General features: G+C 45.0%; 1 protein-coding gene across 2 annotated transcripts; it reads right to left on the bottom strand.

Moving 5' to 3' along the window:
- Window positions 1–1,114: 1,114 nt before the first annotated feature.
- Window positions 1,115–23,111, bottom strand: LAYN (layilin). Of its 2 annotated transcripts, XM_024131336.2 has the most exons (7): window positions 22,971–23,111; window positions 19,719–20,016; window positions 11,910–12,067; window positions 6,600–6,632; window positions 5,897–5,980; window positions 3,532–3,634; window positions 1,115–1,730 (listed from the first exon to the last, which is right to left on the bottom strand). In XM_024131336.2, exons 1-7 carry the CDS (start codon window positions 23,053–23,055, stop codon window positions 1,367–1,369), a joined length of 1,125 nt encoding a protein of 374 aa, XP_023987104.1. In that variant the 5' UTR covers window positions 23,056–23,111; the 3' UTR covers window positions 1,115–1,366. The 2 variants fall into 2 exon arrangements, with proteins under 2 accessions (XP_023987104.1, XP_054947677.1); XM_055091702.1 differs by lacking the exons at window positions 11,910–12,067; window positions 22,971–23,111 and having other exon boundaries at window positions 19,719–19,920.
- Between the last annotated feature and the right edge of the window lie 1,935 nt (window positions 23,112–25,046).

Consider the following 25,046-nt stretch of genomic DNA (forward strand, 5'->3'; position numbering starts at 1 on the left):
AACGAGTATTGATGGTTTACTGTACGCAAGGCACTGTCTTGGGTGCAGGAGGTACATGGCTGGCAGGGCAGATTGGACCCCTACCTTCATGGAGCTTGCAGCCTAGTAGGGGCCAGAGTGTAGGGGAACAGGGGCGGATAAAGGCACAGATCACAGAGCCAGAAGTCTGACGCAAAATGGGAACTTCAATGTTTCGGACAATGAATCAGTCCTTCAGACTATATGGTCACTCTTTTTGCTTGAAATATTGTTAACGCCACAGAACACACTTCCCTGAAGCAGGCATAAATGATGTTTTTGTTATCCACCCTGCTCCCTGCCTCGGTGAGGCAGGTAATTGGCACTGATTAGATCCACTACATTTGATACTGCTCCGACCCAGACGAGCTTACTCTGTCTAGATTGGGGCTCCATGTGTCAGGCAAAGTTACAAACTATTCAAAAACAAGACATATGAGGAATGGTTAGAATAATAAGATTATTAAGCTGATAGAGGGATGTTGTTGGTGATTTAAATAATAGCCTTCAGAACTTCGTCTGGTAAATGACTGATGTTAGGTGACTTCTCTCTGCATTTGAGTCCAAAAGTTTTTGAAATAGTCAGATCCCGAAAACAAGAAGGTAAAATAATTAGCATTATTACTAATGCTACCTTGATGCTGCAGTAAAACAAACACACAAACAGAACAACGTGCAGTAACAGGGCTGGGAACACAAATAAGCCGAGAAGCCTAGATTCAAACTTCATTTTCAGTTTCTAAAGTGTTTCCAAGTTAGATATTTCCAAGTTTGGATGTCAGGAAAAAGAAAAAAAGGTCCCCAGAGGCCACATGCAGAGGAAGGGCTGTAGACACAGACTGACTAACATTCTGTTTCCTGCTTTTTATTTGATTTGATTCTTTGAAAAAAATAGATATAAGAATTGCTGTTGTGCAGCCCAGCTCGAGGCTGGCATAGGCGGGCTTTGAAAAGATTCTGTACTTTCTCTCTTTGTGATGATGTTTGCTGCTGTACAGAGCAAGAGAAAGAACCTAGAGGCTGGTTTCCCAGGCTCCACAGCAGCTCCCCCCCACCCCCACCGCCAGTGAAAGCACTGTCCCTTGAAAGTCAGTTGTAACAATCAGTTGTTTATTTTCTATTATGTGCCAGACGCTGGACAAGGTGCTTTCTCAGAAGTTCCAGCCAGGTGAGGGACTGGGATAAGGGATATAGCCCGAACTGCGGATCCAACAGGGGCTCTCATGTTCACCCCCAGGACCTGATCTGAGCACATTCACAGACCTTCTGAGTGTTTTCCTTACAGAAAATAGACTTTTGCTTCTCTCTTCTTTCCCATTCTTGTCAGTTCAGGGTTCGTTTGTGCATCCTAATAACCATATATTTCATTTTCCACCCACTCGGCCTCCTTGCTCCTTCCCACTCTGTCTGGGGAGAACTCATAAACGTCGTTGGTCACGAAGCCACTCTCCATGCTCACCAGCGTCACGAACCCGCTTTCGGATGGGTTCATGGCCACGTTGTCATAGTCACAAGACACGGTGGTGGGAGTGGCCTCTCCCGAGCGCGCTCGGAATGAGATGTTCTTCAGGTCCGGCCGGGTCTCGGCTAGATCAGCTTCGCTCTGCTTTCGTATGACATTGTAAACCTCCAGGTCCGGGCTGTTCCCCGGCTGAGGGGCGGGCCAGGTGGGGCGCTGCTCCTTCGTGCTGGGGCCTGGCTGTCCCCGTTTCCTAGGAGTAAAGAGAACCAGGGCTCAGCGGACTGAGAACATCCCTGTGTCCCTGTGCAGGCAGGAGGGGGTCATTCTGGGCAGTCACTACGCTGCGCTTCTCACCTGCCTCAACCTACAGGTCAAGGTTTCAGGTGGGGTGGGAATAAAAGAGGAAAGTGTTGTTATGTATCTATCACTCACTGCTGCCAGAGCACAGAACGGGGGTGATGATTCTGGGATCCCCAGACCCTCCAGAGGGTCCATGGATGGAATTGCATGGGGGAAAATACCACTTTTTAAAAAATCCATCTCTAAGTGAAATTGAGCTTGTCCTTCAGTTTTGAATGTGGGCAGTTAACCTGAGTAGTAATAGCTTTTTTTGTTTTTGTTTCTGTTTTTTTCTTTTTGGCTGCACCACTCGGCTTGTGGGATCTTAGTTCCCCCACCAGGGATCGAACCCGGCCCTCGGCAGTGAAAGTACGGAGTCCTAACCACTGGACCGCCAGGGAATTCCCACTAGTAATATCTTGACTTGCTCACCAACAGAAATCATAGGTATTTTCATATCACATCACAGTTATTACTTGAGATGTCTTAAAATATTTTATGCTCATCTCTACTTCAGTATTATGATACTTATACTCACCACTAAATAAAGAAGCATTAATAAAGGAGCACGTGTATTACTGTTTCACATTAATTTTTGGAAATATTTTGCTAAACTATATAACAGCATTATTCCTTCCCTTGTAATCCAGTGTAATTTATTTTATGCATTTAAAAATATTGTTCTGGGAAGGGATCCATAGGTTTCAACAGACTGCTACAGGGGTCTGTGGCACAAAAATGGTTAAAACCCCGAGATAGACTCCAGCTTCAAAGCTACAATCCCACATTGTGGTGAGGTGCTAAATAGATACATAAGGGAGGGAAATCAAGACCCAACCACAGAGTAAGCAGTTAGAAAATATATTTGCAAGTTTTTGAACTGAATTCTATTTTTAGGTTAAAAGGAATTAACTAATGAAAATGATCCTAGGAAGAGATAACATTTGTGAGTGCTTACTATATACTCATTCTGCATATATTAACTGCTTTAATTCTTCTAATAATCCTATAAGGAAGTTATTATTAAATGAAGCAGGGTCTACATTGGAATCTTACTAGTTTATCTTAGATTGGTCATCAAAGGGAGTCAAGACTTAAACTGTACCTTTGCTTTCCTTCTTCTATGTAGACCATGATGACGGGGAATAAAAAGGTAGCTGAGAAGACCTCTGGTTACCTCAAAAATGGTGGCACACGATCCACTAACAGGTGCTTTAGGCTACTTAGTGCAGCTATTTTGTAGCAATCTACACTTGTGAATTCAATTAAAAGTCAATTAAAAGGATTTGGCTATTTCATTTTGAATTAAGTGGTTTAGTTTCAGTGGTTTGCCAGGCTTTGGAACAGTCGTTTTCAAAGGGCTCACTATTCATTCCTTCATTCACCCAACAAGCATTCCTGGAGTGAGCGCATACATGCATGAGAGCACTTTGCTGAGTGATGTGTGGACGCACAGATGAATAACCCAGTCTCACCCCTCAAGTCGTTTAAAATCTTCCACACACACAAAAATTGAAGAATGTAAGATCACTCTCTTAATCACAGCTAAGCACAATGCTTAGTACTTCTGAGTGCCCTGAGCCCATCAGAAAATTTACTCTCAAACCTGTAGAAGTGATTCTCTTGGAGCTGCCATGGCTATTTTTTAATGAAGTCCAAATCTTGAAGAGTTCAGAAAACACAAAGGTTTACATGATGAAGGTTTTACTTGCCTCCTTCTACAGATCCAAACCCAACATACACCTGTGGTGACCACAAGGAAGAGGAGAAGGGGGATGCTGGGGATTAGGATGTAGGCAAGATTCAAGGCAGCTTCTGAAAAGAAAAGCACACATTATCAGCATTAGTGGTGTTTCTGTGTGCTTCAAAAACAAGCTTAAAAAAGCATAATCAACACAGAGCATTCCAAGGAGCGCATTCTGGAAGGAAACAGATATAGTTACCCAGACAGCAAAGTCTTCCGGTTTCAATAAATGAGGCTTTTCTACCTGTCCTATTATCTGAATAGAGAGAAAAGAAGTTTGCATTTTTGGGTCTCTTGCAAAATATAAGATGGGCAGTTTCGTTAATTAAAAATTTTTTTCAGACAAAAGAGATGATCTCTTTTCTCGTTCTTCCTCTTTGTTAACAAAGATGAGGCTGCTTGGGGGTGCCGATGTCTTTGACTCTAAGGACAGAAACAGTAGTTTCCAAGGTGGGATCAGGGAGAGGGAGGAAAAAAGAAACAAGCCAGAAGTCTCGGTGTTATTGCCAGGAATGAGAAGGTCACCTGTGACACATGAATCAGACTGTAGAGCCTTACCGATGTTTCTGACTGCTAACTGGATCCGGTTGGGCCCATGAGCAGTGACTGTGGAGGGCACTTAGAGATCTATCATCCTTACCTTTCCCAAGACTTAAGTCTTAGAACCAGAGAATTTTCCCTCAAGGGGCTTTGGGAGGAATCAATGATTGGGGACTGATCCCTTTCCTACTCCTAGTGGTTAAAATTCCCAACCATCCAGAGGCTGTGGCTTTGTTTTTCTGTGTGAGGCTACAAACCTGACAACCACCAAAAACAACCTCAAAACAAAACCTACTTTAAATACCACCGTAGTAACAATGAGCAAAAAAATGCCACCCACCACTGCACAGCACTTTGGATTTTTTTAAAAAGCATTTTCACACATTACATCTGTTGTATAATAAAGAATTTGACTGGGCTTTGTCCCTGGTACCTGGGCGGGAGGCTCTAAATCTTTGGAATTTCTCAGAAATAGGAGTAACTTCCTTATTCATGAGCCCTTCAGACCCGATCAGAGTTTATACTGACAGAGATGTCTCAGGATGGGGGCTGGTGGGGCCTAGGGGGTGAGTTCAATTACACGGCCAATTATCAAATCAACTGTGCTACGTCATGAGACCTTAAGAAAATCTCTGCACACCAAAGCGCAGTGGAGCCTTCCGGCTGGTGAACACGTTGATTTGCCAGGAAGGTGATTAGGCATCCTGATTCCCCAGGGAGAGGACACAGAGAGTCCCCATTCGAGACCCTCCCAGACCTTACTGTATGTGTTTCACTTGGCTGCTCCTGATTTGTATCCTTTATAATAAAACATAGTCGCAGGTATGGAGTTTTTCTGAGTTCTGTAAGTTGTTCTAGTGAGTTATTGAACATGATGGGGTCATGGGCACTCCCTGGAATTGTAGTCAGTTGATTAGAAGTGTGGGGGGCCTGGGGACTCCTGAACTTGAGGCTGATACCTGAAGTGAGGGCAGTCTTGCTGGGGACTGAGCCCTTAACCTGTAGGGTCTGTGCTAACATGGGGTGGCTAGTGTCACAACTGATTTGCAGTACTGCAATATCCTGTTTCATTTTATGGACACAGAAATGCTCTCAGGTAGGTGAGAAAAACGTTATTACTTCTATTACGCAAATAACTAAACTGAAAAATTAAGTGTTTTTAAAAAAATTGCCCAGTGACAAAAACTCAGATCTTTCTCTTTTTTGTCTTAATTGAAATATAGTTGACATATAATATTATGTTAGTTTCAGATATATTCTATATTGATTTGACATTTGCATACATTATGAAATGATCACCATGATAAGTCTAGTAACCAGCCCTGATCTCCCTCTTGAAACTCAAGGTGAGAGTTGAGGTTGAAAGTCCATTAGCACTCCAATTCATCACTCCATTTTCTTTTATCTTTTATGTCCATTTCCTCTATTTGTCTCGTAAAGAAATATTAATCATGGCCTGGGTCTTTCTGCTCTTATTTCTCTACATCCATTCTCTACTTCCCCTCCCCGCAAACAACTTCTGGGAGGTTCTCAAGCCTCGTCTGTCTTCATGAAGATTTTTTTTTACCTCCTGTCTTGTCTAATTGCCCCAATTGTCTTAGGATAGCTCCATTTGTGTATTTCACTGACAAAATCTAACATATAATGCAGCTTTTACAAAGTCATTAAGTGCTCTGTCTGGTTCCATTTTTAAGCTGCTGTGGGAAAGAACAAAGTAGGGTATGTAATCATGGGGAATTCATGATCAAGAGAGTCCTATTATCTATTTTTCTCTGGGAGACTTCTGTACATACCTTTGCTTTCTTTCAGTGTTTCTGTGGCATCTTCTTTCTCTGTGTCTTCTGGAAGTATGGGCATTGCTGTCTCTATTCCTTCACCTGGAGAGAGACACATGGACTTGAGCCTGGAGAAAGGCATCAAAATCCAGATATTCTCTGAGGTCCTACCAGCTTCAGGGTGGGATGCCAAAAAGCACCAGCATTGTGACCAGTGCCGTTTATAAACCCAGGGAAGTAAAGAATTGAATTTGCTGACCTAGAGGTTTACTTGTCTTTATCTTTCTGGTGAGACTTGCTGCCAAGAATCCTGTACGGACACAACCAGCAGGCAGCTGACATCAAGGCCCATAAAGTACTGAAGTGCCAAGGGGAAGGGCCAACGACTCACTTCTAGGACCATAAATTATCAGTTTGACTTGCGTCTTGGATCTTTAGATTGGATTATTCCTTTCATATTGTCAGTAATGACAAGTAACATCCCAAACTGAATTTGCAACTATTACTTTTCAGGTATTTGAGAGAAAGACAACGCTAGCGAGATTAATGAACTACTGGTCATGTCTGGTGTGGCATATACCTGTCCAAAGGGTCAGGGTTAACACCAGTGGTCTTTCCGCTGAATAATCTGGTTTAAAGAACATGTGGTTCTAAACCTATGAAAAGCTTCTAAACCTGTGAAACAGCCCAAATTAACTCAAATCTCAATTGACAGTCTTACCTCCAGGCCTTGTAGAAGGAGCTGTTGGTTTCTCTATAGCAGAAAGAAACAAGAATGAGAGTAATAAGTAAATTTCCATGCCATCTGAATAAAGTTGGCCAGAGCATGACATCCATTTATTTGTTTATTCAGTTGTCCAACAAATTTCATTTACTATTATCAGACACTAGAAACCAGGTTTGTAAGTCCAAAGAATCTCTTCTGCACAAAGACTAGCCTTTCCCCAGCTTTACTTGGGCACTTTTTTTCTTTTTTAAAAAGTAAACTTTTTAGTTTTAAAACTAAGAGTTTTAAATATGAGAATTTCCAAATATACACAAAAGTGGAAAGATCGGTATAATGAACCCCTATGTACCATCCTGCAGCTTTAACTCTTAGGAACATATGGCTAATCTGGTTTCAACAATAATCCCCACTCCTCCCCAGCTACACCCAGGCCTGCACTGTTGTAAAGCAATCCAAGACATTTGATCAATTCCTATTGGGGATATTTTAGAGCAACAAACCCTGATCTCCAAGCAGTGGAAGTGGCCCGGGACTAAGTAGACCACGGCCAGCCCCAAGGCAGAGCCTGGTGATCTAGAACACGAGTCATTTAAAATATTTCTAAGAGCCTCAGGATTGTCGGGCTGCACAGACAACCTACATCAATGTTTTTACTTTTGGCTGAAAGTCTGTCAGCCTTTTGTACTGGCGGTGACTCTACACTGATCAGATGCTCTGGGATCATAGCGTCAGGATCCCTAAATCAAAATTTTAGAATTCTCACAGTCCTAAGGCCAGGATGTCAAAGCTATTCTGAGGTTTTATTCAGAAAGGAAACTTTTAATCGTGTGTGTGTGTGTGTGTGTGTGTGTGTGTGTGTGTAGAGATGATGCAAATCCATTTATTTATTAAAAATGTCTGCTATATGATAGAAACAGCATCATGCTCTAAATGTTTTATTAAAAACAAACACAATTTATCCTGATAATAGCCTTATGAGGTAAGTGCTGTTCTGAATTTGCACACAAGGAGACTCAGGTACAGGGAGATTAAACACCTTGCTCTGGCTTCCCTGGTGGCGCAGTGGTTGAGAGTCCACCTGCCGATGCAGGGCACACGGGTTCATGCCCCGGTCCGGGAAGATCCCACATGCTACGGAGCGGCTAGGCCCGTGAGCCATGGCCGCTGAGCCTGCGTGTCCGGAGCCTGTGCTCCGCAACGGGAGTGGCCACAACAGTGAGAGTCCCGCGTACAGCCAAAAAAAAAAAACACCTTACTCAAACCTCACAACTAATAAGTAGCTGAACTGGGATTTTGATTTAAAAAATTCAAATGAAAAATTAAAATCACAAGGAGACAAACTCTGTGCTAGGTATTAGAGATAAAATAGCAAGTGAAAAGTAGTCCCAGCCCTCTAAGGAATTTATATTCTACAGGATGGCAATAAAATATGGAAGTACAGGAGAATATTAACACAATAATTTTGTGATATATTGCAATACATCATATATTCAAAGACATTACATGATGTAGTCATTTTCTTGTCCATCCATAGTTCAATCCACTGGGCAAAACTGCAGTGAACATGGCAAATTAACGCAGCACTTCCATGAATTGCTGCAATGGTCTGTGACACATAGCCTCAGATGATTTGTCTCTGATTTCCACTGAATGCGTCTATGCCTTTAGCACACCCCAGGAGGAATCAAGTGATCAGATCTGGCTAGCATGCCACCTACTCTATGTGGTCATGTTGTCAAATCTAGTTTTAGATGCTATCTTTCAACCTGTCCCTTGCCCTCTGGTATAATGGGATGTTGTGCCATCCTGTTGCAACCATACTGGTGACCTTCCCCTAGCCCATCAAGTGCAGGGATTAACTGGTCAAACATGTATATTTCCAGACCTCATGTCAACCACATAGTGAAGGGGACAAACTTGTAAACAGGCAGTTAAAATACTGTGTGTGTGAGGTGTTATGATTCTCATAAGAGGAACACTTAACCTAGTTTTGAGGGGCCCTGGATGCTTCCCAGAGGAAGTGATTTTTTAAAACTTCTTATTTGGAAATAATTTCAGATTTATGGAAATTTGCAAAACTAGTACAAAGAATTCCCATGTATCCTTCACCAAAATGTTACCATTTTATCACGTTTCATTTACATACTTATTCTCTCTGTCTCTCTCTTTATATATATCCTATATATTTATATCTACAAGTCTATATCTAAATCTATACACACACACACACACATATGTATATTCACATACAGACACATCCATAACTTTTTTCCTGAGAATAAGTTGCAGCCATAGTTACCCTTTACTCCCTAAATACTTCAGTGTGTATTTAAGATGGGAGGGGGGGCAATACTCTAACATATCCATAGTACAATTATCAAAACCAAGAAATCAACATTGATATATATAGTATTAACCAATCTACAGATCTTATTCAAAGTCTGCAGATTGTCCTAATAACGCCCCTTATAGAAAATCACCATTGTCATCATCATTATCATCAAGGATCACCTACTGCACTTGGTTGTGATGAGAGAAGGTGATGTTTAACCTGAACCTGAAGGCTGAGAATGAGCTGACCGGGAAAGAGGGAAGGGTGTTCCAAGCACTGGAAACAGCAGTTAAGAGCTCTTGGGGAACTTCACAGAGGGCAGAGGGGAATGGGATGGGGGAGGAATAAGAGTGGTAAGAAATGGGGCTGGCGACAGGCAAGGGTCTGATCAAGCCAATTTTTTATGGCATGCTGAGGTGTGTGAACTTATCCTGAGGAGGGGGGCCACGTAAAGGCAATGTGTTTGTTTTTCTCCGTGTGCCCACTTCTCTCTGCTGGATCTATTCTTGGTCCTTCTCTGTGTCCTGGGAGGCTGAACTCTATGGACTGTGTCTTGCGGCTCCCTTGTCCTTTGGCTCTTTTTTTTTTTTTTTTTTTTGGCTGCGTTGGGTCTTTGCTGCACGCAGGCTTTCTCTAGTTGCAGAGAGTGGGAGAGCGGGGGCTATTCTTCATTGCGATGCGTGGGCTTCTCGCTGCAGTGGCTTCTCTTGTTGCGGAGTATGGGCTCTAGGTATGCAGGCTTCAGTAGTTGCAGCACGTGGGCTCAGTAGTTGCGGCGTGCGGGCTTAGTTGCTCCACAGCATGTGGGATCTTCCCGGACCAGGAAAGACCTTCCCGGACCTTCTCAAACCCATGTCCCCTGCATTGGCAGGTGGATTCTTAACCACTGTGCCACCAGGGAAGTCCTGTCCTTTGGTTCTTGATTGGACTTAACCAGTAGGAGGCAGAAGCAGGAGATTAGAGGGTAGGAGAAGAGAGGGACCCTGGTAGTTATTCCCCAGGCCCCCTTCCCACATCACTGTGGTTTGACAGTAGCTGCATTCTCTGGTTACAGCTCCTGTTGGGTGGCTCCTCTTCCATGACTCCAAGCTTTCTCTGGAGTCCCTCCCCTTGCTCCTTGAAACCTAGGGCTAGTAACAACTTCCCATTGTAGCTAATTCCTGGGCACTTCACCATCTCATGCTCTGTGCCCACACCTTGGCAAATATCATTTTATTATACTCTCCTCATTAAACCCTTTGAGTGTGCCATCTTTTTCCTGCCAGGACTCAGTCTAAATCAGGCAGTAGCAAAATTAATAAAGATTATGATTTTAAAAAAAACCTAACTAGGTTCAAAGTCCAAAAATAAAAGGCTATGAAAACAAATGTCAAAATCTCACATATCAAAAAATATTTAAGAAGTACAACATTTTAAATAATGGAGATAATAGGATATGAGGAACAAAAGTGATGGGCAGCCAGTTTGTAACAAGTGCCTTGCTTTAATTGCTCTAAAAATGTGCCCTGCTAAGCCAGCCTCAGTCCTTGCAACCTCACTGCCTGAGACAACCCTGTATGGTGGGGAAGGCCAGGTCTTTGGAGAGAATTCATCTGAAGGGGTGAAGAGAGAAAAAAACAACTTTAGCAGCAAAAGCACAGTCAAATTCAGACAATTTAAAAGTGACAGGATTGTTTAATCCCTCAATAGATGTAAGTAACAAGTCATTCTACTTCTGTCAGGAAAGGATGCAGAATTGGGGTCAAGCAGTTGGCTTCAGGGAGGTGAGAAACTTCCATAACAGATCAGAAATCACTTCACGTTTAGATCAAAGTCCAGCATAATGGAGGAGTTTGGGAAACCTCAGCACAGTGAGACTACAGGCTTGTAGCCAGTTCAAAACCCTTCACAGATTTAGAAGCAAACGCCAATTAAATTTGCAAGGCATGTATTTAGAGGGTGCCCTAAGGAGTTTAAGCCTGCTCATCAAAGTGACTTCTATCTGCCCAGTGTCAGTAAAATTGGTGTATTTTATCATCTGCCTCCTCTGGTCATTATTCTGTTTCCTTAAAGCCCCAGAAAATAATGTCACGTGGCTGGTAGAAGACTTGCAGGAACAATGGCCAGCTTCCTTTCATATTTCTTCTTTACGGTAAGTCCACTACATACGAACGAGTTCCGTTCGGAGAGCACATTTGTTAAGTCCAACGACGTTAGCCTAGGTACCCAACTAACACAATCGGCTATATAGTACTGTACTGTAATAGGCTTATAATACTTTTCAGACAAATAATACATAAAAAACAAACAGAAAACATAAAGAAAACATTTTAAATCTTACAGTACAGTACATTTTAAATCTTACAGTACAGTACAGTACCAGCTACATCCCCACTGCTTTTACACTTGCTTCAGGACATCCTGGGCTTGAAATAAAGATACTGTACTACTATACTCTACACAGTACTGTACAGTAAAGTACACAAAAGCACAACCACTTGTAGAGGATGCGCGCATGTGACAATGTACACCAGACACGTGAACTAACTTACGGGACTGGACATGCAAACGTAGGTTCGCATCTTTGAAAGTTCGCAACTTGAAGGTTCGTATGTAGGGACTTACTGTATTCCAAGCTCCTACAGCATACAACCTCATATCCGGAAAGAATAAGAATTATAATTGCCCACTTGGAGGGCTTTTTGTTTCTTGAAGTTCTCATAATTCTTGCCTTATCATACATAAATTAGACCCTTTCATTTCTTCATCCCTTCTCTTAGCATCTAATACCCCTCTCCTGTGCTAGAATTACTCCTCAGTGAGGAAGTGTCACTACATCTCCCTTCACAAGAACTCCCAATGTTTAACACTGCTGACATTTGCAACAAGCTTTCTCGGAGACCACGTGACAAATTCTTGGAACCAGCAGCTACTTATGAAAGGAGAGAGGAGGTTGAGAATTCAGCCATATAACTTGGGACAGGATTCATTACCAGCGGAATATTTGCAGATGAAATTGTTCTTCATGGTGCATCGGTCGTCGTTCCACTGGAACATGTAGGGGCCCCCAATTCCGGCGGGTGCTGATGGCTGATGGTACATGACCACGCAGACCTCGCTGCCGCATGAAGGCTCATCCACATACCAGTTCCTGTAGGAAAGGGGTCAACAGTGGAGGCAACTGGAGAAGGATACCACAAGACTTCAAAGCCTTTGTTTTCCTATCAAGTTCCACTGAGCCAGGAACTTAAGAGACAGGGAGGAACTGAAGTGCTTCCAGTAAGTAGAACCACGCTTTCTAATACAGACATCACAATCAATCATCTGACATTTGCCTTTGCAGGGAGGAATATATTACCATATAATGCCTGCAAAGGAATTATGAGAAAAAGCAGCCAGCAGGGCAAGTCTGGATGATCTTATTTCTTTTTTGCTTTTGGCTAACTGGGTTTTGTTTCTCTTTTTTTAGAAATCAGCTGCATTGAGAGAGGCATGGCTTATCTCAGCCAGAGCTTGCCCTGCTTCCATCTCCCCATGCTTTTCAACAGCCATAGCTGCCTTCCTAGCTCTGAGGAGCGGATAGAAAATTCAAGCATCTGAGCAAGACTTTCCAACATGTAGAGGCTTCAAAGCAAGAGATGGGGTGGGGGCAAAAGCAGGAGGCCCAAGTAGTCTTCTTCAGGTTTTAAGTTGTTTCTACTTCATCAGGCTGATGAGCCCTTCTGTCAGCCTCTGCCGCCTGATTTCTTGTCTTTGTCTCCCTAGCTCCTGGACGGGGTGCACTAGCAGCCCCAGTGGTACTTGAAATTAAATGATGCTGCCACCCAGTTGGATATGTGGGTGCCAGGTTAAAGCCTTAGATTCCATAGATAGTTTAAATGCTGCGAGCACCCACCCCATGTGCTGACTCAGGGCTGGGCTTTGTAGTTCGCCTGGTTACTCACCTAAGCAGTTTCCTTCTGGGGCCCAGATCTGCCCTGATGCTCAGGCTATTTAGATGAGCCCTGCTGCTCTGCCTAGCTCTTGTCAGAGCCCCTCCTTGGGAGACAGCTAAGAGACAGCTCTCTGTGTAGCACCCTCGTATGGCTCTGCTTGAGTCTTGTGCTGCGGTTCACCGAAAGGAAAATCCTCTGCTGAATCCACTGGGTTGAATTTGCCTGGATGATAACTGAGCTTGCGAGGCTGCTTGGACACTGTCTGGAGAGCTGGAGATCCTGACTGGGGCTGGGCTCTCCACCTCATTAGTCACCTCCAGGCAATTTTCCAACCCTGTTGGTAGACCTCCTGCTTGTCTGTTCTCCTCCCCACTGGCCCTATGGCTTTATGTTATTTTATTTCACAGATGATGGAATGGTTGGAATATTATGCCTGGCATCTAGTTTCTGGACTTGAGCCAGCTTTCAGGCTTGGAACTCACTGCTAGAAGGAGGAAGGACCCTGCAACACCACAGTAGGTGCACATCGTAATTTCCTCTATTCTCCCAAAGGGACCTATGGCCATTTACTCAAGTAACCAGACACTGGGGAAAGAGGAATACCCAAATATTACAAAGATTGCTGGGCACAGAGTGCAAGTTAACACTGATACCCAAAGACTTGAAGTGTCATTAAAACTACCCTTTTGAGTGGGAGCATATTGGGGCCAAGTATTAAATGGAGTTCTGGCCCAGGACTGAAGTAGGAGATAGATGGGCCCCTGGGCCGGACAGCTGGTGTTTGTCAAGTGGAATAAAATTGAAGCTTTGCTCTCACCCAGACACTCCAAGGACAAATCTAGTGGCAGAAGCTGAGCTCTGCAGGAATAAAGAGATAAGATGACCACTCCTGAGGTCAAGAAAAACGTCTTTGTCTGCACATACACAGAAAGGCTCCTTGAGGGTCAAAAAGGGAGGGGGCGCCACCCCATAATAAGTGTGGACATATCCCCACAGGCCTCTGTGGTGGAATCCATCTTAGCAAAAAGTTGCGCATGCATATTAGGGAGGGTCTTAGGACTGGTCAGGTGTGAAAGAAGAAGAGAATTGGCCAAAGGTAAACCAAGACCCAGAAGGACTATCCTATATTAGTGATTTAAATCACCTCTTTACCTCACTCCTCCTCATTAGAGAGGATGCCCGAACCCTTTCTCTCTAGGTGTGTATTTCTGCCTTGCTTCTGTCTTAAATAAACAAACTGCTTCTCTGTGTGCTCTGCCACATGTTATGCTATGTCTCTAATAATAAACTTTGTACCTGCTTTTATAGTTTTTGCCTCCTTGAGAAATGCATTTTCCAGTGGGGGTAAGAGCTAGGGGAACTTTGCTTCTAGCCTCTAGCCTCTGGTAGACTAGCGGCTAGGATTCCTGGTTTTCATCCAGGCTACCCAGGTTCAATTCCTGGGCAGGGAACTAAGATCTCTCTTCAGGACCACTCACTGCTTTCTCTCTGAGATCAGGACCAGCTCACAGTGGACCCATCCAGTGGTCATTCCCCAGTCCTAAAATATATGAATTGAAAACTTATGGGGTAAGAGCTATAATAGTGGAGAAGGTCAAGTGGAAGCCTCTGAAACTGCATTCTTCCCTATTCTCTCCAAGATAGTAAATAGAAAACAATATCTTATCCAGGCGAAGGTGACAGAAAGTAGTGTCACTCCTAAAGACCTAGAGAATGCAAGGATGGTATTCCCTGTCATATCTCTATATAATTCACTAGTCTGGCTCCTGCAAAAACCAGGCAGATCCTGCAGGATGACACTGGAGTAGCCCAAATTCAACCAACTAGAAGTCTCAATTGCACCTACTATGCCATTTGTGGTATCTTTGCTAGAGCTGCTTAACATGTCCTTGGGTACCTAATACACAGATTTGGTGAGTTCATTCTTTTTCACCTGTATCAGAAAGAGAATCAGAAAACAGTCTGCATTTATTTGGAATGGACATCAGTATACATTTATGGTCTTTCCTCAGGACTATACTAATTTTCCTACCCTCTGTCATAATATGATGTGAAAAGAGACTGCCTGGATATCTTGCAAAAAATCACACTGGTTCACCATATTGCTGACATCACGCTAATTGAACCAGATGAGCAAGGACTGGAGGCCTTAGTAAGACTCAAGTGCTCCAAGGGTTGGAGGTAAACGCTATGAAGATTCAGGGGCCTGCTACTTCATGAAACTGTGTAGGTGTCTAGTGATCTAGAAAATGCCAGAACACCCCTTTCAAATTAAAGGTCAAATTATTTCATCTCACAATAATTTGAAGCATCTTGCAATAATTTTAAGAAGGAAGCATAGCATGGGGTAGGTCTCTTTGGGTTCTAGAGGTGGCATATTTCACACCTGGGAATACTGCTCTGGCCTATATACCAGTTGACATGAAAGACAGGTGTCTCTGAGTGGGGTCCAGAGCAGAAAAGGACTCTGAAGCAGTTCTAGGCTGTGATGGAAGCCGACTTCCCACTTGGGCCATATGATCCATCAGACCCTATTATTAGAGGTATCAGTGGTGAGAAAAATAATGCCATATAGAATCTGTACAAGCTCCAATGAGAGAATCACAATGCAAACCCTTAAGAGTCTACAGCAAGGCCATATCATCTATAGATGAGAAAAAAATCACCTTTTGCAAAGCAACTCCTGGTTTGCTACTAGGCAAGGAGCACCAAGAGAACATGCAATCCAACTTGCTCAATGTAAGAGAGACACTGTCAGACATACCTAGTCAAAAGATTAGGCAGGCCTGGAATCAACTCATTACAAGATGGAAGAGGTATATTTAGGACCAGATGGCACTGTATGAACAGGTAGAGCAGACTGCCATGACATCTACCACTGCTGTACCAGAGCCTGTCCCTCAGCTTACACCTATAGCTGCATAAAGGAATCCCTTACGACTAGCTGATAAAGGCAGCCTAAGCTTGGTTCATGGGTAGGTCAGCCAAGCATAGGGGTACAACTCCAAATAGGCAGCAGATGTACTACAGTCCCACTCAGAGGTGGTTCTGAAAGATCAAGTGGTAAGGAAACATCCTCCCAATGGCCAGAGCTTAGCTGATATACCTAGTTAACCACTTAGTATAGAAAGAGAAGTTATTAGAGATTAGACTATATAAAAACTCAGGGGTAAAGGCAAAGAGCTTAGCCAGTTGATTAGGAGTCTAAAAGGATAAAGAGTGGAAGACTGAGGACAAGGAGCTCTTGCATAGAGTGATGTGAATAGACTTATGGGAGTAGGTGTAAAGTATGAAAATCTATCATATGTTTAAGCCCACCAAAAAGCCTCTAGCATGGAAGAGGCACTAAACAACCAGGGAGACAAAATGACTTAGCCAGTTGATGTCAGCCAGCCTGTTATCAGCTGCCCCAGTGCTGGTATAATAGATACATACTAGGGTAGCCATGGTGGCAGGGATGGAGGCCACGCATGGGCTCAACAGTAGCCATTCCCACTCACCAAGGCTGATCTAGCTACTGCCCAACATCTAGTCTGCTGGGAACAGAGACCAGCCTAGAATTTGGTAGCAAGTTGACTACGTTGGACTCCTTCCATCCTGAAAGGGGCAATGATTCATGTTGATAGGAATAGACATACAATCTGGATATGGGTTTGCCTTTCTAGCCTCAAGGCCTTAGCGCCACTATCCAAATGCTTACACAGTCTTTGATCTACTAGCACAGAATTCCAAATAAGATCTCATCAGACAAAAAAACCTAGTTTATAGCAAAGGAGATGTGGGAGTAGGCAGGGGATTTACTAGTCACATCATACATTCACCCATCCTGAAGCTGCCAGTTTGACAGAGTGATGGATGAACTTGTTGAAAACACAGCTGAAGCACTAGCTTAGAGGCAATACTTGGTGAAGATGAGGCATCATCCTCCAAGATGCAGTGCACATTTTGAATCATTGACCTTTGTATCATCCTGTGTCATCCAAGAGTATTCTGGAGTCTGGGAGCCAAGGGATGTAGAAGAAAAGTTTGAAGCTAACAGAGGTTGGTTCATGAGGTTAAGGAAAAAAGGCCTCTCTATAACAGAAAAATGCAAGGTGAAGCAGTAAATGCTGATGTAGAAGCTGAAGCAAGTTATCCAGAAGACCTAGCTAAGATAATTCATGAAGGTGGCTAAACTAAACAGCAGATTTTCAGTATAGACGAAACAGCCTTATAATGGAAGATACCATCTAGGACTCTCGTAGCTAGAGAGGAGAAGTCAATGCTGGGCTTCAAAGCTTCAAAGAGCAGGATGACTCTTGTGTTAGAAACTAATGCAGCTGGTGACTTTAAGTTGAAGGCAGTTCTCATTGATCATTCCAAAAATCCTAGGACCCTTAAGAATTATGCTAAATCTACTCTGCGTTTGCTCTATAAATGGAACAACAAAGCCTGGATGGCTGCACAACTGTTTACAATATGATTTACTGAACATTTTAAGCCCACTGTTGAGACTTACTGTCAGAAGAAAAGATTCCTTTCCAAATATTACTGCTCCTTGACAATGCACCTGGTCACCCAAGAGCTCTGATGGAGATGTACAAGGAGATTAGTGTCGTTTTCATGCCTGGTACCACAACATCCGTTCTGCAGCCCATGGATAAAGAAGTAATTTTGACTTTCAGGTCTTATTCTTTAAGAAATACATTTCATAAAGCTTATGAAAGGAGGAGTAGCCCTGCTTACCTTCACTGGTAGTACTTACTTGGGGAATTTGTGTTTCTTGTCTCTGCAATGCTGAGCTCTGTGGGTTTAGAGGTCCTGGTATCTTCTGGGGGAATCCTTCCACCAGAAGATACAGCAAGAGTGCTATTGAACTATGAACAATGGCTGCCACTTGGACATCTGGGGATTCTTGTGTCCAGGAACCAGCAGGCAAGAAGAGGAGTCATTCTCTTTGCAGGACCCTAATCATGAGGCGAAGGTATCTTGGCTGTTACAGGCAGGGAGAGATATGTTTGACAGCCAGGTTATCTACTTGGGTACCTCTTGGTACTCATGTGCCCAATTTTGATGGTAAATAGAAAAGTGAAATCACTCCGGCGTAAGCAGTGCAAGTTGACTAGGCCTCACACTCTTCAGGGATGTGGGTCTGGGTCCTGCTACAAGGTAAGAGAGCCACTGAGGCTCCCCGAACAGAGGGTGAGGGGAAGCTAGACCGCACAGAGGAGGAGGGGGTTCAACAAATATCAGTCGTGGCGCTGGGACCAGATGCAGTGGTGGGGAGTGTAGTTCCTCCTAAGCTTCCTTTCTAAAGTTTCTCCCAGGAGAGAGGCCCACGAGAATCTTGAAGGAATGACTCCCAGAACTTAGATGAAGGTGTGGATCTGAACAGCATAATGGGTGAACTTCATGCTGTCTTGAATGGAATAGGTAATAAAGATATATTCTAATCTTCATTCTTTTGATTGAAAATGAGTTTAAATGTTTTCTCCATATGACTGTTTACCAGTTAGATTTTCTATTTTGTGAACTGTTTGCTCAGGTATTTTGCCCCTTTATCTTTTGGGGTTTTACTGACTTATATAAACTTTTAGTGCTTTTTGACTTATATAAACTCTTTATTGTAAAAAGATCATAACTTAAATTTCTTACATTTTCCCAGTCTTATGCCTGCCTTTTAATTTTGATATTTTTTGACATTCTTCCACATCACTGCTTTTCTTAGGGAGGGGTGCTGGCAATGCCATGGTGCTGGGGGGCAGGTGTGTGAAGTGAGTCCAGTGCTGTGGGTTTAGAAGGGCCCAACAAACTGCAGGCTTCCTTAAGTCCCCTCTTGGTCAATCCAGAGAATTAGATCTTGGCTCTAATTCCTTGCCTGTCATCATAATTTCCTGCAGTCTGGAGCCCTTCAGCCCCACAGGCCTTCAATCTCTCACTGGGTCAGCAATCCTACTCCTGGGCATATATCCAGAGAAAACCATAATTCGAAAAGACACACGCACCCCAATGTTCACTGCAGTACTATTTACAATAGCCAAGACATGGCAGCAACCTAAATGTCCATCAGCAGAGGAAGGGATGAAAGATGTGGTACATATATACAATGGAATATTACTCAGCCATAAAAAAGAACAAAATAATGCCATTTGAAGCAACGTGGATGGACCTAGAGATTGTCATACTGAGTGAAGTAAGTCAGACAGAGAAAGACAAATATCATATGATATCGCTTATATGTGGAATCTAAAAAAAGGGTACAAATGAACTTATTTACAAAACAGAAATAGAGTCACAGATGTAGAAAACAAACATATGGTTACCAGGGTGTAAGGGGGCGGGGGGAGGGATAAACTGGGAAATTGAGATTGACATATACACACAGTATATATAAAATAAATAACTGATAAAGACCTACTGTATAGCACAGGGAACTCTACTCAATACTCTGTAATGGCCTATATGGGTAAAGAATCTAAAAAAGAGTGGATATATGTGTATGTATAACTGATTCACTTTGCTGTACATCTGAAACTAACAAAACATCGTAAATCAACTATACTCCAATAAAAATAAAAAAAAAAATCTCTCACTGGGGTTCTAGTCCAAAAGGCCAGGTAGCCATAATGACTGACTTCAAGCACTGTGTGCCACTGAAGCTGTGCTTCTGGGCCACCCTCCTGGACAGAGTTCTCTGGGCCTAGGTTAAGGCTGATTTACCACCTTCGCCCCACTGCTTTGGTCAGTGGCTCTGCCAGTACTGCAGAGCCCCTCAGGGCTCTGCCTGGCTGGGTCTTCTCTTCCACACTGACTGGCACCGTGGATCCAGGCTGCCTCTTTTTAGAGCTACATCAAGTGAGTTAGCTGCTGTGAGTGCCACACACTTACCTAAATGTTGCTGTGCTGCCATCAATCCAGGCATAAAGGTCCTGGCAGGCTGTGCCATTGCTTTGTTTCTCTTCACGCCTCCTAAGCCCAATCCAGAAATCACCATCAGAAGCCAGGAGGTTTTCAATGAACTTTTCTATCAGCCTCTGTTCATCTTCAGACTCGATGCTGACTAGCTGGCCCCCATCTCTCCTGCAGGCTGCTCTGGCTTCCTCAAAGTTCAGTCTTCGAGAAGCATCATGGAAGTAAATGACTTCATAACAAGGCTTCTGTGTTCCTCCCCGGCAGACTGGCTGACCTAGAGAAAAAAAAAGAAGCCTACCTATTTTAGTGCCCCCAACATATACCAGAGCAGGGATGCTTGGAGGCATCTGAATGAAGCTGTCCCTCAGCAGGAATTCTGATTACTCATCAGTGGTTTGTTTTAGTGTCATTAAGCTCTCAGAGCAAATTAATACCCCTTCCAGCATGGAGTCACAGTGATTTAGACTCCATGTTTTGTTTGTTCCAATACAGATTATTGAAAAGCAGACGTTTAAAATTAATCTTTAAAAGAAGAGGTAGATGAAGATTTATGGTTTCACTTAAAGGCAAACAAATAACACTTTCATGCCATTAGGGAGTCGCAGGAGACAGTGTGGCTTAAAGTGAGTTATCTCTGTTTGGGGGTTCCTTCAGGTAAGAGAGGCATTCTGAAGTCAGGCGTGGGCTCCTCTACCCTGGAACCCTCTGCGTATGTATCAATAGCAGGACTGAATATTCACCCAGGCTATGGTATAAGCAGAAGATAAAGGCATCAGATCTATGGGGTTTTCTGCTACTGGTCTTGCCTAAAGTCAACAGCTAAGGTTCAGTGAACTCTTACTAGGTGTCATGTACTATGCTAAGGGCTTTTGCATTTACATACATACCTTATCTCATTGAACACTCATAGTAATCCACTGTTGTAGAGACTGTTTATGCCCCATTTTACAGATGAGAAAACTGAGGCTCAGAGAAATTAGTCTGGCTAAGGCCACATAAGCTATCAGTAACATGACTTGAGTCAGAACCCAGATCTAATTACAAAGTCACAGCCATAACCACTGAACTCTGCTCCCCACGCCACCAGGTTGCACTGGGAGCCCCTGTAATATGTCTCATCTGACTGACACCTGAAGGGCTGAAGACGATCAAGGACAAATGGATGGGATTCTACCGAGGACGGATAAAAAAATCGTTCACTGGTACCCACCACCCTGGCTTGTGTCTGGGTGCTTAAAGCCATGCTGCACCCAAAACATTAGCCTCATCGCTCCTTCGTTAAGTCAGTATGTATCGCATGTACGCTCAAGCCTGGCACTGTGCGAGGTGCCGGGAATACAGAAACACTTGTCGCTTCCTAACCCACAGGAACACACAGCATGTTTCTGGATCCAGATGTACAGTGAAAACCAGATTTCAACAAGGGGAATCCCTTGCAATGCAGAGCCAGTTTGTGGGCTGTGGGTGTGAATTACTGCCACAGAGTGAGGAATAAAGGATTTTGGTTTGGGAACCTCGTCCCAGCTCTCATAGAATGTTCTCATTTTCCTAATTTGTTTTGCAACTGTGCACAGAGCCAGATAGCATTAGTTATTCCCCAAATGGTCCAGAATACAGAGCAAAAGGCCACAGGCAGTTAACTGCATTTTCAGTGCTTAAATGGGAACAGAGCACATACAGATAATCTGGAAAGCTCCTGTGAATTCTTATTTTCAGTTTCTTCTTTCATCGCTTTTGTAAAGAAATTTTCAATAAACAAGTTGTAAAAGTTTTGCATCTTCTCCCTTTCTCTGTCACTTTTCTCCTATTGCTGAATAGAGAAGTTCTAACAGGACTGCTCCATCAGCAAATTAGGAGGCCTCAAAAGTGGGACATTCTCGCTAAGGAGGTGTTCCAGAGAGACTAGGGACCACTGGTCAGAGAGGCTGTGGCTAGGATGCTCCCTGGGGAGAAGACTGGGCCAGCTCAGCTTTATGAGTCCTTACAGGCGGCTCCAAATGAGGCAGCAGAGGCAAAACAAATGAGCCCCAGGCACCCCCAAGGTGGAGTTGAATTTACTGGCAGTCCCCACTTTTCCATCGTTGGATTATCAAGGGAAAACATAACACCTTAAACGAGTTTCCTGTATGGCCCAGCCTGGCCACACATCCCAAGTCAGCCAGTGAGTGCCAGAGGGGAGCCAGAGCTGGAAGAAGGCCCAGGGTGCATCTGGTCCCCCGGCCTTCAGGAAGTGTTTCTCTCCTCTCATTTGCAGGAAGGGGAAGGGCGGCCACCGAGGACAGAGCCCGTGCAGCCGTCACCCAAACAGCTGAATTCGGTTACCCTCCCATTTTGCCACCCTGTACCCCACCCCATCCTGAAACCAACTTTAGATTCCTTCAATCAGCTTCGGAAGCACCGATAACGGAGCGGAGGTTTTCATTCTCCTCCATCCCTCTTGGCCAATCTGTTGCCTGCGAAGGAAACCTAAGAAAGGGGAACGGACATCCCCTCCGCCGCCCCCCACCCCCCGCACCGCCCCCGCCTCGACATGCAGAACAAATGGAAGAGGCAAGGAGCCAGAGCACTGTACCTCCTCTGAGGTCCAAGTCCGAGGCTGCAGTGACACGACAGGAGGAAGGAAGCAGAGAGAGTCATTCCCCTGAGTCAGGCGGGGCTTGCCCCGCGCTAACTAGGCTTCTTTCCCGATCTCTAAGCGCTCTTATTCCAGGCGCTGGATCCTGCCATCCTCTCCCGCAAGAAGAGACCAGGAGTAACGGGCTGGGGTTCCTACGGCACAGCCGATCCAGAATCCCTACTGTACGCACCGTCTCCCGGGACAGGAGACCTCCTTGGTGGGCAGGACAAGCCCTGCGTGGGGGTCCCGGGGACTACTGCGCCGCTCTCAGTGGAGAGGACCGCCTACTGGGGCAGTTTGCTCACTGCCCCATCTAGCCTACGTCTCTCGGTATTCTGGCAGCCCTGGGCGGGGAACGGACTTCGAGCGGTCCAGGACACGCAGGGAACAGGCGCTAGGCTCAGCAGCCGCGTGATTGCTCCTCTAGAAGTAGGGGGCGCCGCAGGGCTAAGTCCACTGGTGGGGCGGGGGCGCCACCCCTCCACCCACTCCGCGGAGGGCCAGAGAAGAGGCACCGTGGCCCTGAGGACGGTCAGCCTTAGTTGGGGTGCAGTGGGTGCCGCAGCCCAGCGCCCGGGAACCAGCCCCCGCCCCAGCGCGCGCGCACTCACCGCTTAGCAGGCGACCCGTCGCGCCCCGGAGCCCCGCCAGCAGCACGGCCAGCAGCACGGCCTGCAGCGCCGCTCCCGGCTGCATGGCCCGGCTCGGGTGCGCCTTCGGACGCCGGGGCGCTACGGCGGTGGAGCGGGAAGGCCCGCAGCGGCGTGCTCCGCAACTTCAACGGCGGGCGGCAGCAGCATCTCCAGAGGACCGACGGACCCGGCGCCCGGAGGAGGCGGGGAGGGCGCGGAGCCAGTCCGTCGCTCCTCCGCCCTCTGGGACGTCACTGCGGGGAGGGCAGCCCCGCCGGCTGGCCCGCCCCCGCCAGGGCCTCCTCCAGCGCGCTCGGCGCCAGACACCCCGCCCGCTCGAGGGGAGCGAGCAGAGGAGGGGAGCCAGCTCCCCACCCCAATTCGAGCTTCCCAGGGAAATCCTGCGTTTGCCCAGGGCGCGGGGACGTGGAAATCCAAGACTGGCTTCTCCGAAATCCGATGAAGACCGCATTGTGGCTAAAAACAGGACCTCATCTTGCCCCCACTCCTCAGGGGCACAGCCAATTTCCCAGCGTCCTAGGCTCCGCAGTTGGGAGAGGCAAACTCTGAGACCTGCCAGGGCTCGGTAGGACGCTGTCCAGGCACTCAGGGCTACACCTGAGAAAGGAATGGCGGATGAAGAGAACAGATGCTCAAGTAGGCAGGGTGACCACTGGCCAGGCAAATTTGGGGACAGCGTGGATAGCGTCCAGAGGAGGCCAAGTGGGAGTTCTAGGCGAGAAGAGAGTGGACTTCCCAGAAGCCAAAGGGTGTTCTTGAGCCCAGCAAGGAAATAATAGTACTTTTTGCAGGGCACATAGGTGTAGGTGATTGTTCAGCCTTGTGGTAGAAAGGAGATGACCCCCTCAATTTTCCCCCAGGAAAGAGTGACCTCATTTCCTTTGGAAAAGCTTTCCTCACCAACCCAGCCCTCAATGTGTGCTCCTTTTTCTAAACTCCCACAATAGTCGTGTTTTACATTTACTTCCTGTTGTAAACAAAATGTTTTCAAATACATTCAAATAATAAAGTGAGCCTCCTGTCCAAAAACTAAAGTACTAAGTGCTGGAAGGTGGGTCTGATTTGCCTTTTCCCCTGTACCATGCTCTTGTGAAGCATGGCAGAAGCCCCATCTGGGCCACTGACTTCTGAGTTTTGGTCTCAGATTGAGCCATTGCAATTTTAGACAAACAGGCCTGACTGATCACAGGCTGGGGGATCTGTTTCAGTATCAGCTGGTAATACTGGGAAGCTCTGCTACTGCAGAAAGCAGCAGCATTGGCAGGAAGAGGGCTGATGTTTATGGCAAGTTCATTTACAGCCCGTCTTTATGTCTGAATTAGAACATTTCACATCCAAAACACATTCTTTTTAGAAATTCCTGATTATCAAAACAACCAAAGAGAGAGCTGATATGGTGAATAGAAGCACCTGAGTTGGCATCAGATATTCTGTTTCCAGTCCTGCTTTTCTTCACTTAATGTCTGTGTGGATTTCAGCAAGTTTCTTTGCCTAAATCAATTAACTCTTGGCAACAATAAGAGTTACCTTGACTTGTGAAGGTTTGATAAGGCAACTAGATATGTAAGTGTGCAGATAGCTGAGCACTTAATGTAAATTGCAAAGGATTTATTTCCAAAATTATAACATCTGCTATAACTTAGAGAAGCTGTTACCTTGGCCCAAATAATTAAATTGTGCCCTGAGTTCTCCCTCTGATACCCTGGCCCTTGGTCCAGATAGATTTGGTTAAGGTATGCAGTTAACCTAATGCAGATAACAACAGTGACCCCAATTCTTCACCCCACCCTGTAACCACACCCTTTACTGTGTGACTTTGAAGTTCTTCTTACTAAAGGGGCAGAGTATATTTCCCCATCCTTTGTCCTTGTGTTTGACCGTGTGACTTGTTTGGCCAACAGAATGAGCCAGAAGTTTCTGAGCCTAGACTGGTAATGGCCTCACGTGTTTTTGTTGTTCTCTTGCTTCTCTGCCACTCTCTGAGAGGAACATAGCTCAGATATCCCACTGGTCCAGGTATATCCCGAAGAAGAT

The sequence above is a fragment of the Physeter macrocephalus genome, chromosome 16 (assembly GCF_002837175.3).
Source record: "Physeter macrocephalus isolate SW-GA chromosome 16, ASM283717v5, whole genome shotgun sequence".
NCBI classification, from domain to species: Eukaryota; Metazoa; Chordata; class Mammalia; order Artiodactyla; family Physeteridae; genus Physeter; species Physeter macrocephalus.

Excerpts from the sequence above, each read along its gene's own strand:
- LAYN (XM_024131336.2), bottom strand. The coding sequence starts at position 23,055 with ATGCAGCCGGGAGCGGCGCTGCAGGCCGTGCTGCTGGCCGTGCTGCTG. Across the intron at positions 6,633-11,909 it reads CATCTGCAAATATTCCGCTG|AGAAACCAACAGCTCCTTCT; the intron begins GTAATGAATCCT and ends TTTCTGCTATAG. Across the intron at positions 3,635-5,896 it reads AACACTGAAAGAAAGCAAAG|AAGCTGCCTTGAATCTTGCC; the intron begins GTATGTACAGAA and ends TTTTCTTTTCAG.